The 17816-nt window shown below is 28.2% G+C and overlaps 1 protein-coding gene across 4 annotated transcripts in view; it reads right to left on the bottom strand.

The window, feature by feature from the left end:
* LOC105152493 (uncharacterized) overlaps positions 1 to 16693 on the bottom strand; it is a 48032-nt gene extending 31339 nt beyond the window's left edge. For 3 of the 4 annotated variants that reach the window (XM_011066832.2, XM_087405363.1, XM_087405361.1), the window contains exons 1-2: positions 16447 to 16692; positions 550 to 750 (exon numbers count right to left, since the gene is read on the bottom strand). In XM_011066832.2, coding sequence (XP_011065134.1) covers positions 550 to 687 — 138 coding nt within the window. In that variant the 5' untranslated portion in view covers positions 688 to 750; positions 16447 to 16692. Of the gene's footprint in view, positions 1 to 549; positions 751 to 13969; positions 14037 to 16446 lie in introns of all 4 variants that reach the window. The other variant, XM_087405364.1, reaches the window with a different exon arrangement.
* Between the last annotated feature and the right edge of the window lie 1123 nt (positions 16694 to 17816).

The following is a 17816-nucleotide window of genomic DNA, read 5'->3' as shown; positions in this document are numbered from 1 at the left end:
AAAATTATTTAAAATTTTTTTAATGGAATTATATATATCTTTTCACACAATATAATTCTTCTAATTATTTTGCACATAAAAATATTAAGTAAATATCAAAAAGTCAATAGCTGATCGAAATATTTTACACTTTAATCTGACACGTGACAGGAAACATTACATATCTTGTACACTATTAACTTTTTAATAATCATATATAATTAAAAGAATCACATATTGTGTAAAAAAAATACATAATATTTCAGCTACCTGACTTTAAACATTTTCTAAAGGTCACTATCTTCTTTCTCCCTTGTAATTGAGTAACTTTTGTCTAAAACATTTTTGTTTTAAACTTAAAGATTTTGAGATATTCTATTAGATAGATTAAAATGAACTACACTATATAATATTATATTAATATTAAAAAATGTTTATCAAATTTCAGGGCATTATATATATGCATGTTATTTATGTATATTTAATTTATTAATGACTTGTTAAAAAAGTGCTATTGTGCAATGCATTCTATATAAAGTATATAATATCCTTATTTAAAGTTATACTTACTGGTTGATTATAATATTGCATATAACTCTGCATCATGGTCGTAGCATCTGTGCCCGTTGCTGGTGCACCGTAGCCAATTGATGGTTGCGGCAATGAAGACGCACCAGTTGACAACGGCCATTGGTTCCAATTTTGCATTTTGTAAATCTTCTATCAGACTAGCAAGCAGCTTGTTAGTCACTCTAAAGCCCGTAGTCCGTTCTAAGTGTAACATGTATTTAAACATGTATTTAAAGAAGATATATCTCATTGTACATAATATATATATATTTCATGATACCTGTTTAATCTATTTTAATATTTTTTTAATTATTTTAATATTTTTTAATTATTCCAACACTTTATACAATTAAAAACGATAAACAAATATAACAAAAACAAATCGTTTAAACTATTAAATATAATTCATTATTTACAATAATTCATTAATTACAATATGTCAAAAAATATGATACGTCAACGCTGATAAATTTTGCAGTGTATAAATATTTCTGATTTATAAATTGATATAAATGTATTTCTCTAAAAATAAAATGTATATTATTATTTTATAACGCTGCTTAAAATTCAATAGAAGTATACAATGTATTATATGTAATATATGCATCATAACTGACGCAGTTTGAGAAATTGTAAAAGTGAAATTTTGTGCACCCCATGTAATAATATCACAGTTAAATAAGTAATGTGTGAATATATAAATGTAAGAGAAAACCTACAACTATCATTAATATAATTATGCAATATATTTTGTATGAATATTTTGTTTATGTCAGAAATATAATCCGACAAATAAAATCTGTCATAATAAGAATTGTCGTTTTAATATATCATTTAATATATCAAAAAATTAGGTGATAATAGCGCAGAGTGAAGAAGATGCATTAGACTTTCTGTAACGAAAAAGTCTAAAAAAGTGCAATTTGCATCTACTGAATAACTGATGCAGCAAATGACAAACATCATATGTTACAATTTTTACGAATTCGATAATTTCTCATGCATGATACCAATGAATAATCACGACTCCAAGAAGTTCGTATCATTATTATGCTGTGTGTGTGTGTGTATTTTTTATTTTGTTTTAGGAATATATCAAATATACAAAGTGTCTTAACAAATCTTAAAAATGTGTACTTGTAATAATAAAAAATATTATGTAAATATGATTTTACAATTGCATTCTTTTTAAAAGTTGCAAATATTAACAAAAAAAACATCCAAATAAATCATAGTTAAATATATGTAAAGATAAATATCAAATAACAATAATAATAATAATAATAATAATACTGACTCTCAAAATCGAGAGCACAATATTAAAATTAATTATTTCAATTTTTTGTTATTTGATATATAAAATTGTTCTATATCTAATTGTTTATACTTTACTGTGGTAGCCAATATTCACATGTTTAGCATGTCATTTAGATATTAATGTTTTTGTTAACGCCTAAACAACTTTCAAAACTAAAAAATGCATTTGTAAGGCTATATTTAGAGTATTTTTCATTAGCATGATCATTAAAATGCAATAACCATGCTAATAATTATTATTTCAACTAAGCAGTTTGTATAGAAATCTGTCACGTATTCTATATATATCCAACTAGTACTAGCTTTGTACTAAAATAGATTCCTCTATTAAAAAAAATATTGCATATATGGAAGAGTCACTAATAAAAAAAAGAAGTGCCTCATCCATTATATTGCCAATATTAATTCAATATAAAATCAGATTTTTTTCTTTCTCTCTCTCCTTTCTTTGCATAAAAATATTTGTATCTTCATAATAAAATACCAGATACATATATGATTACATCATAGATACATACGTAATATATACCAGTATAAAAACTAAAAAATAAAATAAAAATTAAATTCCAGAATTACAAGACAAATGTAAAAAAACCATATATAAGGTGTTCAATATAATGGTCTACATGATTTAGGACGTTTTCAACAGTTAAAAAAAATTTTTAAGTGGATTTATCTATTCATGCAATTGTTTAAGAGGATTCTTTAGTAAAGAACCGAAAATTTGAAGGCCTCAGGCACTCTTACCCAAAATCACAAATATTTGCATCATTTGAATAAAATATTAAAGCTATGTGTATATCTTAATAAAATAGTATGAAACATACTATAGTAAATCAAAAATTGCATTTTCATCAAATGAAAACAAGGTGGAGTTATATTCATTTATCAAGGTTAAATTTGTATGCAAATTATGCATGTAAATGGGTGCATCCAGAAGCATAATCGCTCACTGAACGCTCAGTGAATTTTTACATCTGATTGGCACATGCCATTAGATCTAAAAATATGCCATTAGACCAAACAGGTACAACAGCTCACTGAGCGGTGCTTTTAGATGCACTCAGTATTTTTCCAGAATAGCCGCTGACCCATTACTTTATTGTGACCATTATAATTAATAATAATTTCATTAATAATAATTTTTTAAACTATTATTAATAAAATTATTATTAATTAAATTATAATGATAAATCTCGTTTTTTAGAGAAGTGAAGATAATATTTGTGTGTAATTGGTAACACTAAGTTACATTATACATTAAAAGTTATACTTCCAATATTTTTTTTCTTTCTCATTTCATCACTACCCTAAAATTTTACACGTTAAGTTCGGTACGTCAACTTTATTATATAAAGAAATTAGACATTTCTACGGTAACTCAATTTACTAAAGAACCACCTTAAGATGCTTATGAGTAGTCACTACAGCCATATTGAATGTGAAATCGTGATATCAGAGCGGAAAATAACTCCGCTCTAACTTATTAGGTGTTGGAATTAATTCGTAGCGTTTTTAATGAAAGAATGTTATTTATTTCACATGAGCATTAAAAAATACATTAATAATGAAAGTACTTCCCATCACTTGTAAAACGCTACGAATTAATTCCAACACCTAATAATTTTTGGTATGTATCACATTTGTAAATAAGAATAATTTGGAAAAAACAATTTGAAAAATGATGAGATCGCTTTAAAACAATTGTAGAATTGGACGAAAGCTATCTTTATTTCCACTGACAGTAAATAATCGTAAAATATCATAAAAGCCACGTGAAGTGATTTTACTCAATGCGTATGCGTAGCCAATTTTCACTTTCACGTGTCTTTTATCACTTTTTATGATTATTTACTGTCTATTAAGAAGGATAAAGATAACTTTCGTCTATTTTTATAATTATTTTAAAGCGATCTCATCATTTTGTTTTATCCAAATTGTTGTTACTTACAAATGGCACATAACAAAAATTAATGTGCCATTTCTCGCTTCTAATGTTGTGATTCAATATGTTCCAATATGACCACTCAGGAATCTTAATAAAAGATTAAAGTCATTAAAAATTTTTTACATAGCATCATAGGGATCTTTAAGACAAATTCAATGCATGCAGGAAATGTCACTTTTATTGATATTTTATTGATTTCATTGATATATAACGTGATCATGAATATTAGGAATATATGTAGTGGATCGTAAAATAGTCGGATATCGAATATCGAACACCCCAAAGAAATGTGACACCAAATATCCGATACAATTTCTATATTCTATTTCTAAAAAAAAAAAGGAAAAATAGGAAAGCAAGGGAAAAATAGTGATAATAATTTTCTTTATTTCCCCAATATGAAAAGAAAAAGAGAAGTTGTGCAAGAAGCAGCTGAAAAGAATAGAATTCTGTATCAATAACGCAAACTTTCAACATAAAATTTCAACTGGATATTGACAAATACTAATAATATCCGGCTATCCGGCCGAATAGTAAAAAAGGGCTGGATAGGATCGAATATCGGATTCTTCCCGGATATCCAGTACATTCCTAATAAATATCCATTAATAAAAAAAAAGTACAACTCTCTTATCTATGCAAATGTTTAAATTATTTATCTCTTTTTATTACAAAGTTTTGACTTTTTTTAACAAATATTATGCAGTTTTTATATTATTTCAACAAGTTGTATAAGTGTGTAATTGTTCTTTCTCAAAACAATAATTATTCTTCCTTGAATTATTATATATAGAGCTTATAAGTACTATCATTTAAAAATAATATTACAAATTTGATATTAAATCAATAAAATCTGCGTTGAATTAGTTTTAAAAATCTTTATAATATTATAAAAAAAATTGCATGGTGCTATTAAAAAATCAAAGTGATTTTAATTTTTTTAAAAAATTTTTTATTGCAAGTTGTAGCTTACATAAAATAAATAAATATCCACCTTTCAATTTTTTTTACTGTCGAAAGCGTTCTAAAAATCGTGCAGATTGTTACGCTAAATACCCCATATATGTTATGATAAATTTATGTAGTTAGGTATATACGTATATATTTATAAAATCACGTAAGATATTTATATAAAAACATGCAAAATATTTGGCTTATTGTTTGGTGTGTGGCAAATCTGACACACAAAAATTTAAACACTTTTGCACAAGAAGATAAAAAATGCAGGATATATTGCACATACATATATAAAAAAAATACATATATGAAAAAAATTTTTTAAACAGAATATATAAATAATTAAATAAATAGCAGTAGAAAGCAATTAATTATAAAAAAAAATTGCTAAAAGTATACATCAAAATTCTTTGATTGTCTTATAGTTTCCGAGAAACAATAATTTGGAATAAATTAATTTAAATAGTATTTAAAATTGTTTCTCATTACATATAAAATCATTAGCAAAAAATCGGATTACCTAACACAGGATTCGTTTTTTGTAAGTGAATATATGAATAAGCTAAGACACATATCCTAATTTCAAAATGTATTATTTTCAATTTATTCCTTTTTCGGGTATCAAATTTTCATATAAACTTTTTTTATTCAATTTCAAATTTTAATCATATCAATTTATAGTATTCATTACCATTCAATTGTTCATTACATTAAGGTACAAAAAAAAACTTAAACAATAAGATATAAGCGGTAAAAATTGCTGCACATTCATTTCATAATAGACTTTCTACAATAAGCGTTAGCTAAGCTTTAAGTCTTAAGCCACAAGAAATTGATTAATTGTAGTCAATTATTCTTCTCACGTTTAACCGTGATTTGTCAATTTCTTACGACTAAAAATTTAAAGCTTAGATAATGGCTGCGATCAGCAGAAAAAACAGTTTTGCAACTGTTGTAAAATTCTTTAATATGATTGATTTATACATTTAGATTCATAATAAATCAGAATCAAAAGTAAGAATCAATCATATTAAAGAATCTTATAATAGTTGCAAAGCTGCTTTCTCTGCTGAACGCAGCCAATGACTTATTGTAAAAAGTCTTAAAGTTAGGACGAGAGCACAGTCCTATATAATGCATAACGCAGAATGCAAAAAAAAAATAATCAATCAAAGTCTTTCAGTTTCTTTCTTTCAATGAAAGTTTGATTTTCTTATGATTTATGCACTATGCGTTATGCGTGTGTGCTTATCGCTTTGGCCTTAACCGAAAAACATACCGTAAAAATTAATCAATCACAGTTAATAATTGTCAAAAATTGTCAGCTTTGATTGACTAATTCTTACGATTTCTGTTGCAGAAAATGTGTGCAGCAGCCCTAAGAGATTTTCTATAATAAACCACGCGAATGTGAAATTAATAATCAACTATGATTGATCAATTTCTAGCTTCTGATTTATTATTAATGGTTTATTATAGAAAGCCTTTAAACCATTATCTAAGCTTTAAGTCTTTGACTACTATTTATGGTCAGTTTTTATTTTAATATCGTCTTAAGTAATGTTTTGAGATGCTAATGCTGATTGATTCAAACTGTATTTAAAACAATCTAAAGCAGCATTTATAATGAGATTTTAAACTGTAAAACTTAGTTTTAGTAAAACAAGTTTCGAGTCTTCAACTAGTGAAACATCCCAAACTATCAGAACAAAAGAACTGATGGGGAAAGATAAATTGAGACTGAGCATTGGCCTTCTCACTAGCCACATGACTCTCAGAGTTCATCTTTATAATCTTACATTCGCCGAGCAGAAAAATTGCCGATTATATGGAGAAAAGTCTACACATTTTGAGCTGATGTTCTCTGCTTGTCTGTAAAAGATAGGCCATATTCATAGTCTTATATATTTAAGACCGTCTTAAAAAGTCACGAACATTATTTAAGACAGTCTTGAAATAAAAAGGAACTATGAATACTGCCCATAGATCCTAGAGTCACATGTTTGTTGAACCCAAGGATCTAAAAGAAGTTGAGTAGTTTCAGCCTAGTACGTAGTATAGGAGTACTTGAACTGACTGCTTAACCTTGTAAACAAGCGGGGAGACAGAAAAATTTTTAGACCTAGATTACATTGAGGGCTGTTTCTAATCCCACCCGCTTTGTATTACTACTCCTACTATTACTACTACTACTACTACTACTAAAGCTAGAAACACAGAAAAATGTAAGATAATAATAAAACGTAAGCAGCAAGCAAATTGGCCAATCACAATAAAAATTACCTGATGTTCTCTATTGTGATTGACTGATTCACTTATTGTTTACCTTAACATTTTTGTATGTGCCATGAGCTTAAGCTTTGAGTCTTAAGCAAATCGATCAATCACAGTCGAATGGGAGAAGATATAATAGTCGATTATGATTGACCAATTTCTTACAGCTTAAGACTTAAAGTTAAGTTTTATGCCTTAAAATCCTATTGTAGATGCCACTCAAAATATAAGAATCGACTATAAATACCGGCCTTAAGCCATAAGAAATTGACTAGTCACAGTCAAATGTAAGAAGAATAATCAACTATGATTGATCAATTTCTTTCCTCTCGGGTTAAGACTTAAGCTTTTTATTAATAATAGATTGTAGAAAGCCCATTACGGAAAGTATGTGTGATGGTCTTTAGCAAATCAACATTTCTTACTACGTTATTACCTTACTTTCTCTACTGTGATTGGCTAATTCGCTTACTGCTTACGTCTTACTTCTTTAGGATCTAAGCACAAGAATTGTCGCGACAAATACTTAAGCGTCGTCTACAATAAATAGTAACAATAGAAGCTGTAGACACGTCGAAAGTAAGCTAGTTTTCTGGCCTACCCAGAAATGGTTGATTGACCAACGTTAAATCGATACTGATTCAATGTTGCTCGATGTCAAATCGATGTTAATTCAACGTTAATCAACGTTAATTCGATATTGATCGATCAATTATTTCTGGCTGGACCGGAAAATCAACTTACTCCCGGTGTGTTTACAGCTTCTACTGCTACTGTTCATTGTAGATGACGCTTTAGGCTAAGTTGTAGATATGAGCAACGCACAAGTTTGGGCGTTTGGGCTTATTGCCGTACGTGTCTTCAAGAGTACATTGCTTATATGTCTGTAATTTAAATCTAAGTAAGTGTTACGATAATTCTTGTGCTCAGATCCTAAGTTTTTTTGTGTGCCATAATCCTTAGACTGATGACAAAAGAATGAGATGTAAGCGCTTATTATTATAAACATAAGTAACCCTGAAAAAAATTTTCATATTATCTCATAATATTTTTAAGAATTTGGCTTATTTTAAATTTATAAAGATTTCTAAAAAAGTACCTTAAACTTTCAACTTTCAAACAAAACTTATAATTTTTTTTTTAAATTATAGAATGAGAAATCTAATACAAAATTTACATACAAAATAAAGAAAAAGTGCCGGACTAATGATATTATGAAGCTTTTTTGAGAAAAATATTTTGTTTTCGAGATATTTCATCACCCTGTATATGAAAAATTTTTTAAAAGATTTAGACTTCCTCAGTACTTTTCCGAAATACTGAGGAAGTCTAAATCTTTTTTAAAATTAATCTGTATAAAAAAATCTAAAAATTTTCCTAAAAGTTATAAAATTGTTGTTGTAAAAATTCTGAAAAATTCTGAAATTTACACAAAAATTTTGAAAAATTATACGAAAAATTCTAAGAAAAATCTTATCAGAGATAGAAGAAAGTAAGTTGTGAAAGACTGTTGTATAGATGCGATTACGTATGTTTTCCTCTGGCTACGTCCACGTCTATGACAGACGTAAGCGCTTAATTCTTGTTCTCTACCATCAACCTTACTGATATTTTTTTATATGTCCAGGGATTTTAAAATAAACAAACTTTGATTGACGTAGATGAACTGTTCATTTTTCGTATACTTACAGAAGTGAGTATGTTAACACAGAATGAAATAGTTAAGTATACTATCTTGGTTACAATTTTTTTCTCGAAAATACGATCAATCAAGAAAAAGGATAGTTTACTCCACATCTCTCATCACGAATCATTTTCCGAATCACATCTTTCGCTAATTATAACATGATTTGCTAAACGTAGATAGGAGAATAAGTCACTTAGTTTTGAGATGAAAATCGCTTTTCGTTGCCTGATTGTATCGATCAGACTGATCAAAAATGAAACAATTGCTATTCAAACGAATTTTTGTTTTCGTTAATTCACTTTTTAAAAAAGGAAGTATCCGCTTATTTAAAGTTCCTGCAATCTATTCACTGCAGCCTCTTAAATTGTGATGTCAAAAGCAAGGAAAATACATAAAGAAAAGTCTTGCAAACTTATATTAAAATGTATTTTTAATAAAATAATGTGCAGTCAATATAGTAAATTTGTAATATATACCGAAAACTTCTTCTATATTTTGATGATCAATAAATACTTAATCATATATTTAAAATTAAATTATATCTAACCAGAAAAGGAAATAAGTTAGTTAAATATAATTTTATTCTATTCTGAAATAAAAGGAAAGTTTCCGATATATTTTACAAAATACAAATATACTGTCAAATGCAAATGTTGTTCTATTAAAAAATATTACTATTTTAATATATTTGCAAAAGAATTTTCATTATGTGTTTTACTGTTTTCTCGTTTCTGATATCATCAATCTGAAGAGCCGTGATAATTAATTAGGATTCTTAAGAATCAGCAGGAGACGTGGTGGAAATATGTGCCGAAGATAAATTTCTGTGCAACTAAATTACGATTAAGATACTGAAAGAATCGTATTTTAATTGCAATATTCGAAATTAAAATAATCATCTGCAATCAGCTGCAGAATAGTTTTTTTTAATGCACTACTTCTAGGAGGTAAAATATCAGCATAAATAATAAGACATCTATCTTTGAACCGTGAATAAAGAACAGATAATCTCATTTATTATAATTATTTAAGAACCAAATTGCAAAATTTGACTCTGTACTTACGTATTCGCGAATAAAGCGCATATGAGTTGTCTCGTCACTTCTTAGAGACCCTGTAACAAAATCTGGCTACGAGTGATTTTGTTAAGATCCTACAAGAGTGAAAAATATATATACTTTTTTCCTTGTATATATACTACATCATTTTAATCCTTAATATAAATATAATTTCTCCTGATCTTTTAATACACACGATGGATTCATATTCTAGATTAATTGTCATCACTTTTATAAGTATACAAAAATTATTAAATAATTTTTACATATACTTAACATTTCTTTAGAAAGTAGATACTTATAAAATTGTGCATTAAAAAAAATTAATAATATGTAAATATTATAACAGATAGTTAATCACAGGCAACAAAATAAAAGAAAAGCACTTTTTCATATAAACTTTGAAACAAAAGTGATTTAAAAATATATATATGTATATCATAAAATTGATCCAAAACTACAGAAAGAAAAAAGTATCAATTATCCCAAATCTTTTTTAATACATAAACAAATATAAATTGAGAGTATATTGCATTAAACAATGTAGTTTATCATTGATGCTGCATTAAAACTTACAACTAATTAAAAAAAATATTTGTAATATTATTTATAACATTCAATGTGAATACGATAGCGATGTTCGACATTTTAGCACAACATTTTCATCTAATTTCTAATAAGTTTTTAACAATTTAATTTTTCAGTTAGAAAAAAGTGTTTACTCTTCATATGATGAGTTTTTTGTAACTCTAGGATGAACTTTTGAGATGGCAAAAAATATGCATAAACAAAAGCTGGCAACGACCTTTTTTCGTATTTACCATTGTAGTGCAGCCATTTCTGCCGTGATGCGACACGAATTATTATAGCATCAAAACCGCATTCAAAAAGTTAATGAAAAATAAATCTTAAATAGTTGAATTTGTGAGAAAGCACATGTATCAAGAAAATATTTATCGCATAATATTAAAGTGAATAATATTTAAGTGAATAAATAAATCTTGATTTTATAAATTTTCTCAACAATTGAGGAAGCCTAGTAAATATGACAACATCGCACTTTCAATAACTTTCAAGGTTTTGATATCTCGTTTCTCTCAGTAAAATTATGCATTCTTGATGTTTCTTGAACAAGCTTTGTACTTTTCTTTATCTGTTGATATCTTGTTCTTAATATATTTGCTTATATCGCAATTGCTGAAATTTTTGTTTTTCATATAAATATTTTCACTAACAGCCATGTTTATGCCCGTACTCGCTGTTCATAGAAATGCGACATTGACACGCTCTGATTTCTTTTGTACTATATGACACGTAGATATCTTTCTTTTTCGTAAATTACTTTATTTTACTATAATTTAATATTGTAAGCGTATAAAATGCTTTTTGTTTAACACATTTTTAAATGTTATATAACGATATATATGGTTTAGATTTGGAATATTTTGTAATTTAACTAAAAAAAATGTATTTAAAAAAAAGAAAAAAAAAGAAAAAAAAAGGAACCGACTACCTCCAATATCTTGGATACAAAGCATATGGTAGTTATTTCTTTATCTTCATACAATATGTGCACTATGTTTTCTTGATCATTCAAAACATTCCGAGTTCATTTTTATATGAATCCTTGATACATAGAATGGGCCATACACATATATCTTTCTGTCTCGTAGAATTTAAAAAAAGATTGCTGGTGAACAAATTTCGTTAATAAGGTTTCTATCGACCCGCAATACATTATTTATACATTATTTATAACTGTTTGTATCGAATGATAAGATTAGATTAGATTAAGATTTAGGTCGCAATTCTGTATAGTGTCTGTTTCTTAAAATGTAAATGAACTTTAATTTCAATTTATTTTACTCTTTATTTTTTTCTAATTCTAGAAGAACTAGAAAAAGATAATAAAGGAATTAACTAAAATTAAGATTAATCTATTGAGTTGAAACAAAAATTCGTAACATTACTTATTTGTACATCCACAAGTTATTAAAACAATATGGCAATTATAAAATTCGATACAGCAAAGTTTCATATTTAAGAATCTATGTTTTTTTAATTGTAAAATCGAAATAAAAATGCTTCTTTCTTAATCAGTGATAACTCAGTAACAAGACATTTTTAGGAATATTTTTTAAAAACAATTTGTAGCGATAATTTCAAACTTGTACGTTAGATAATTTTTGCAAGTTTTTTGACACGTGACAAGCTAAGTGGGAAAAAATTTTCCCATTTTATCCAGCTAGTTTTCTATATGTAAAAATCATCAAACTGGCAGAAATTTAAAAGCCACAGTAATTTTTCAAAAGCAAAGATTTTAAACTTTAAAATCCTTTTCTGTTTATTTTAATTTCATTCATTTTTAATAAAACTACAGCTGTTTGAACTTTAAAATTAGCTGCAAACTTTTGTTCCAATCATAATTAATAAAAATAAGCTTACAGAGACAATAAAAATAGATTCGTATAAGGATTGATTAAATACAAAGATTGCAAAGGTGTGCTTATTGATTTTCTGTCATTTCCTGTTTCACATTAACTCCTACAGGACACGCAACCAGCGAGTATCTTCTTTTCTGCAAATTTTCCTTTATCAATTAGAGTTTTCGCGACAAATATTCTCTTTAAAAATATTGAGGAGTGTTATTTAAGGCACATTTTTTAATGTTATATTTTTGTACAATCAAATTTCAAATTAAAATTCGATATGATGCTTGAAATTAATCTTTGAATAATAACGTTAATTAAGAATAGTGGTTAACTAATACTTCGTAATTTCTCGTATAATAGAATAACAATATTGTTTTAGAAGATTATGATTTAAATTTTATTTATGATTTTAAGACTTAACCCTCTGATGTCAAAATTTGTAACAGTTACTGACGTTGGCTCTGTAAAGGGTTACAATCAAAGAAATAGAGAACAGAAAACAAAAATTTCAACTTATCTAAAACCATGTACTTACTGTGGAATACATAATTTCTGATAGCTGGAAATTCTTGTTCTCTATTTCCTATTCTTTTGATTGTGCGCAGCAGCCCTAAGACTCATTTAATCTGTTAATCAAAAGGAATATGAAGACATTAGGAGGACATGTTACTCACCTAAACGATCTTGACCACTAAAAACACAATTTCATCAATGTAAAATTAACTTTAATCTTGGTTCAACTTACTCTTTATCTTATTTTTTATGTTTGACTTATTTTCCATATTATCTTATTTTCTATATTTTCTAATTCTAAGAATTAGAAAAAGATAAACAGCAAGTTAAACCGAGATTAAAGTTAATCTGCGTTGGTGGAAACGAGCTTATTTGATAGAAAGCTCATTTCTACTAATGTAGATTAATTTTATACTCTCGTTAATTTATTCTTTTTCTAATTCTTAGAAGATAAAAAGTAAGTTAAACTTAGTAAAAAGTAAGATTAAAGTTAATCTATATTGGTAAAATATGGCTGATAAATCGAGTTAAGTTAGCCAAATTATTAAGAAAATAAGTTAGCCAAACTACATAACCTTGAGAGAAACAATGCATGCACATTGCACAATATAAAATAGAAACCATGGTTGCATACAATTTCAATCTTATTACGGAGGCTTAATTTCAAGAAACCAAAATAATATAACTCGTATAAAAAAGAATAAATACTAAGTATATTTTATTAAGAATAATCCAAAAGTGCAAATGTAACATAAAAATTTAATTGTTTGACATTTTTGACAAAGAGATTTATAATTAAATGGATCCAATAGACCCACTCAGTTCTAGAAGATTAATAAAGTAGTTCAAGTTCTGAAGTTTTATATTTATAAGAATATATAATATTAAAAATCAGGTAGATAATATCACGTGTATATGTGATTACTATTTGTCTCCACATTTTTGTTAGAGAAACAGAGAAGATATCCCATATAGGGTTTTAATCGTCTCAATACTGGGCCAGTACTAACTGCTATACTTCAGGTACTAGCGCAGTACTGATAAACTACTGGCCCAGTACTGACTAAATACTCAATGATAACTTGGGTTCAGTATTAGCAGATGATACTGACTCAGTCATTTTAGCCAGTCATTTGCCAGTGAAAGCTCAGTACTGGCTGACAGAACTTTGACCATTATTTGTCAGCCAGTCATTTGCCAGTGATGGCCCAGTACTAATTGACAGAATCTTTACCATCAGTTGACTGTCGTAGCGTTGACTAAGCGTTGGTTTCGTAACTGCTGATGACCTGCTGGCGACCCTATATGGGATATAACAGGAATTATGATCAATGCGATCTTATATATTCAAGATCGTCTTAAATATGATTTTGTATAATCATTTCATTAATTAAATGGAATCTTAAAATGTCCATGACTAGATTTAAGACAGCTTTGAATATAAGATTGAACTGTAAGTCATTTAGGATGATAAATCTGATTTTATATTTAAGATTGGATTCTAAGAGCTCTAGGGCAATATTCATAGTTCAATCTTAAGCTTTGTATCCACGATTGCTCCAAGATCTTAGACAGAGAAAAAATTAATCAATCGCACTGGTCAAATGACCAAATTATTCAAATTTGATTCGTTAATTCTTTTTCCGTTCGAGATCTCGAAGCGATTTCTAATATTATAGATATAAGGCTTTATATTGAAGAATGTCTTAAGTCAGGTCATAAGTAGCTTTAAGAATCTAATTAATCAATATCGTGCAGTATCTAGAGATCATACAAAGGTGCGCTTATTGATTTCCTATGTCGTTAATTTTTACAAGATGGTATAAGTAACAAAGTACTATTTCATTTATGTGTTTATACCATATGACAAATGTGTACAAGACAGAGAGGTCTTCGGATCTCTCTATTCTTATAGCCAATTAACAGTCATGAAAAATTTGTCGTATAATAAAAACGTACAAATAAAACAACCACAAGGTCACAGAGTATCTTCTTTGCTGACAAATCTATAGCGAAATCGATTAATTTTCAACTTAGTTCGCAAAAAATATTTTCTTTACAAAAATGTTTAAAAATGTTATTTAATGCACATTATTTCATATTAAATATAAAATATTTAATATTACAACTTTGTACAATTTGTACAGACGAAGGCTAAATTTGGCAAACATTAGCTCTGTCCCTATAAAAATTGCTATACACTTAGCATTTTCAAAGATAACTTGGAGCAAGTATCGATTAACTTAATCAATGATTAATTTAATTAACAGATTTGTTTATTGCAAAAGTTCTAACTATATGATTTGTTATCTTTAATCTAATCTTTCTTTTCATATAAAATTTTAATCCTTAAGAAAGAAAAATAAAATTGCAAAATCATAAAACTATTTTTTTGTATTATTTTTTCTCGTCATTAGACGCATATAATTTTGTCTTATTATTTTTCTTATATCATGGCTATATTTTAATGTTTTTTTAAATAAAGAATAGACTTATTAATAAACTTTAGTGAATTTTAAATAAACTTTTAATGTATTTTAATCATAGTTTGGAAAAAGTTAGTTCTTACAAACTTCGATTTAATCTTTGATAAAACTAAAATGTTTTGAAAACAAACAATCAAATCATAATTTATTCATTCTTGATTGATCGATAAGTTAATCGGTGTTTGGTCGAAGCCATCCTAAAGGGTCTCTTTCCAATCTATGGATACGTACTACGGAATCATTCAAAATGGATTCAAACCGAAATTATTCAATTTCCTAGATTTCTATTGTTTTCTAGAAAAGCGGAAATAATTTTGATCAGAATCCATTTCATTTCAACTTGTTCCATAAAGTAGTTAAAACAAATCGATAATAAACTCGTAAAAGTGCCAATACTGCCAATAGCACTTTAAACAATCGGAACTTCTCTCTTCCTCTTCAGGGATCCTGTAACTTTTTCCCTACTGCGGAAATATGAAAAATGAACATTTTTTTGCGTGTATGTATGTATACGTGCATATATACATACATAAATATTTTCACTTTACACATTTCCATTCTAGAAAAAAAGTTGTTACATGATCGATACCCCGGCAACTGCATTCATTTCTTATGTTGGCAATCGTGATAATAACTATCAATTATCATAAACGAAGTTGATGATAAAAAAAGCTTAATATGCATTTCTATCAATATAAATTAACTTTAATTTAACTTACTTTTTACTTTTTTCTAATTGTAAGAAATTAGAAAAGAAGATAGAACAAATCGATATTAAAGTTAATCGATATTAGTAAAAATGGACATAAATAAAGAAGCATAACACAAGCATGATCAATAAAGTATCCAATGCGTACAATCCGTTAAAAAATCGACACATCGACACGAAATATTTCATCGGTCAAGAGGTTTATGTTTTTTTTCTCTTCGAGCGCAACTTCGTATATATATATATAATAACCCATCCAGGGTGCATCAGTGCGGAGTAACACAAATAATCCAAATTCACCAAGAGTTCTATCGAGATTATAACCTGAAATGATACGATTCGATTCGCCGAGCAGGAAGAAATCGGAAAACTGTTTCAGGACATGCTGTATGGTAACGTGTGGGACGTCGCGCCGCCATGGACGACGACGACGACGACCTGCATTCATGCGCCCGTATGTGATCCGCGTATTCCGCAATGTGCGAGAGAATAATGGAATATATTCATATTACTCACAATTGATGTAAATCCAGAACAGGCCCTCGTTAACGAACGTGAACGCGACACCATGCAACACACTTATACCACGCTCATGCTGAACCGAATTCACACGAAAAACATTGCAAACGCATCACGTTGTATTACATATTATACCGACTGGTAAGCTGTACGGTATATGAATGGATCAACGGTCTGAACTCCGAAGCAGTGTTGTTAGACTAGTTAGACGGGCCGGGTTTCAGACGCATGCGCGTCCAATGTAGCTTCAGTACTGTATCAGTCACTAGTAAATAGGAGCTCATTAATCGTTTGGGGGGTTCAAAATGTTGAAAATTTTAATATTGTATTTTACATACGTATACATATATATAAATATATATAATATATTATATATGTATGCATATATAAAATATGTAAAATATTCATCTAAAAAGTATCCGCGGTTTTTTGTCACTAGATGTGTGTTGATGGTTATATATCTAGTGACAAAGTACCGCGGATACTTTTTAGATGACCCAATATTTAAAATTTTCAACATTTTTGAAAAAATTTTATTTGGCGACTAATGATCTGTTATTTACTGGTACGTTACTGAAGTTACATTGGATGCGCATGCGTCTGAAATCTGGCCCGTCTAAAGGCTTAAACACAAGGCACAGGCAATAGAGAATAATGAGCCGTCCAATCAGAGCTCTAATGTGTAAGTACAATAATATATCAGAACTCTGATAGGATGGCTCGTTATGATGCCTTGTTACGTGTGCCTATTGTGTTGAAGCCTTAACAATACTGCTGTAAAGTCCGTTGTTAGTCTGACTTGTCATAACCAGAGAAAAATGAGAAATTTGAAAGTGGCCATCCCTTTTTCTTGACTCCAGGGAAATCCCTTTCTAACCCCCGGCATTAGCGACACCAATATTTATTTAATGAAATGGATGTGAACTACATGTGATATTTTCGACACTGTTGATAAAATCGTAGTGTCGAAAATGTGATGCGTATCCAAGCTAATAACATATAGCTAGCAATGTTGCTAAACCTGTTCGTTAGTTATCTCCATATATTCCAATTTTCTCAATATTTTAACCATATTTTGGATATTTCTTTGTATTTTTCTCCCAAAAAATCATCTAAAAATTTTCCCATTTTCGCAAAAGTGAATATTAATGCGCTAGTACATTTTCGTTATACAAAAATGGATATGACCTTTTTAGGTTTTTCTCTGCTTATGTTGGACGCATTCAGCAGATTCAACAGTAGAGTGATTATTCATTAGTATGTTCTTTTAAATCATCCAATCAGTATTTGAGATCTAAAAGAAGCGAACGCTCACTCAACTATTGAATCTGCTGAACGCAACCATTCTTACATCATGGGATCAATTC

This window comes from Acromyrmex echinatior, chromosome 4 (genome assembly GCF_024713525.1).
Source record: "Acromyrmex echinatior isolate Ae372 chromosome 4, ASM2471352v2, whole genome shotgun sequence".
Classification (NCBI taxonomy): Eukaryota; Metazoa; Arthropoda; class Insecta; order Hymenoptera; family Formicidae; genus Acromyrmex; species Acromyrmex echinatior.
This window is presented reverse-complemented; position numbering and strand designations above follow the sequence as displayed.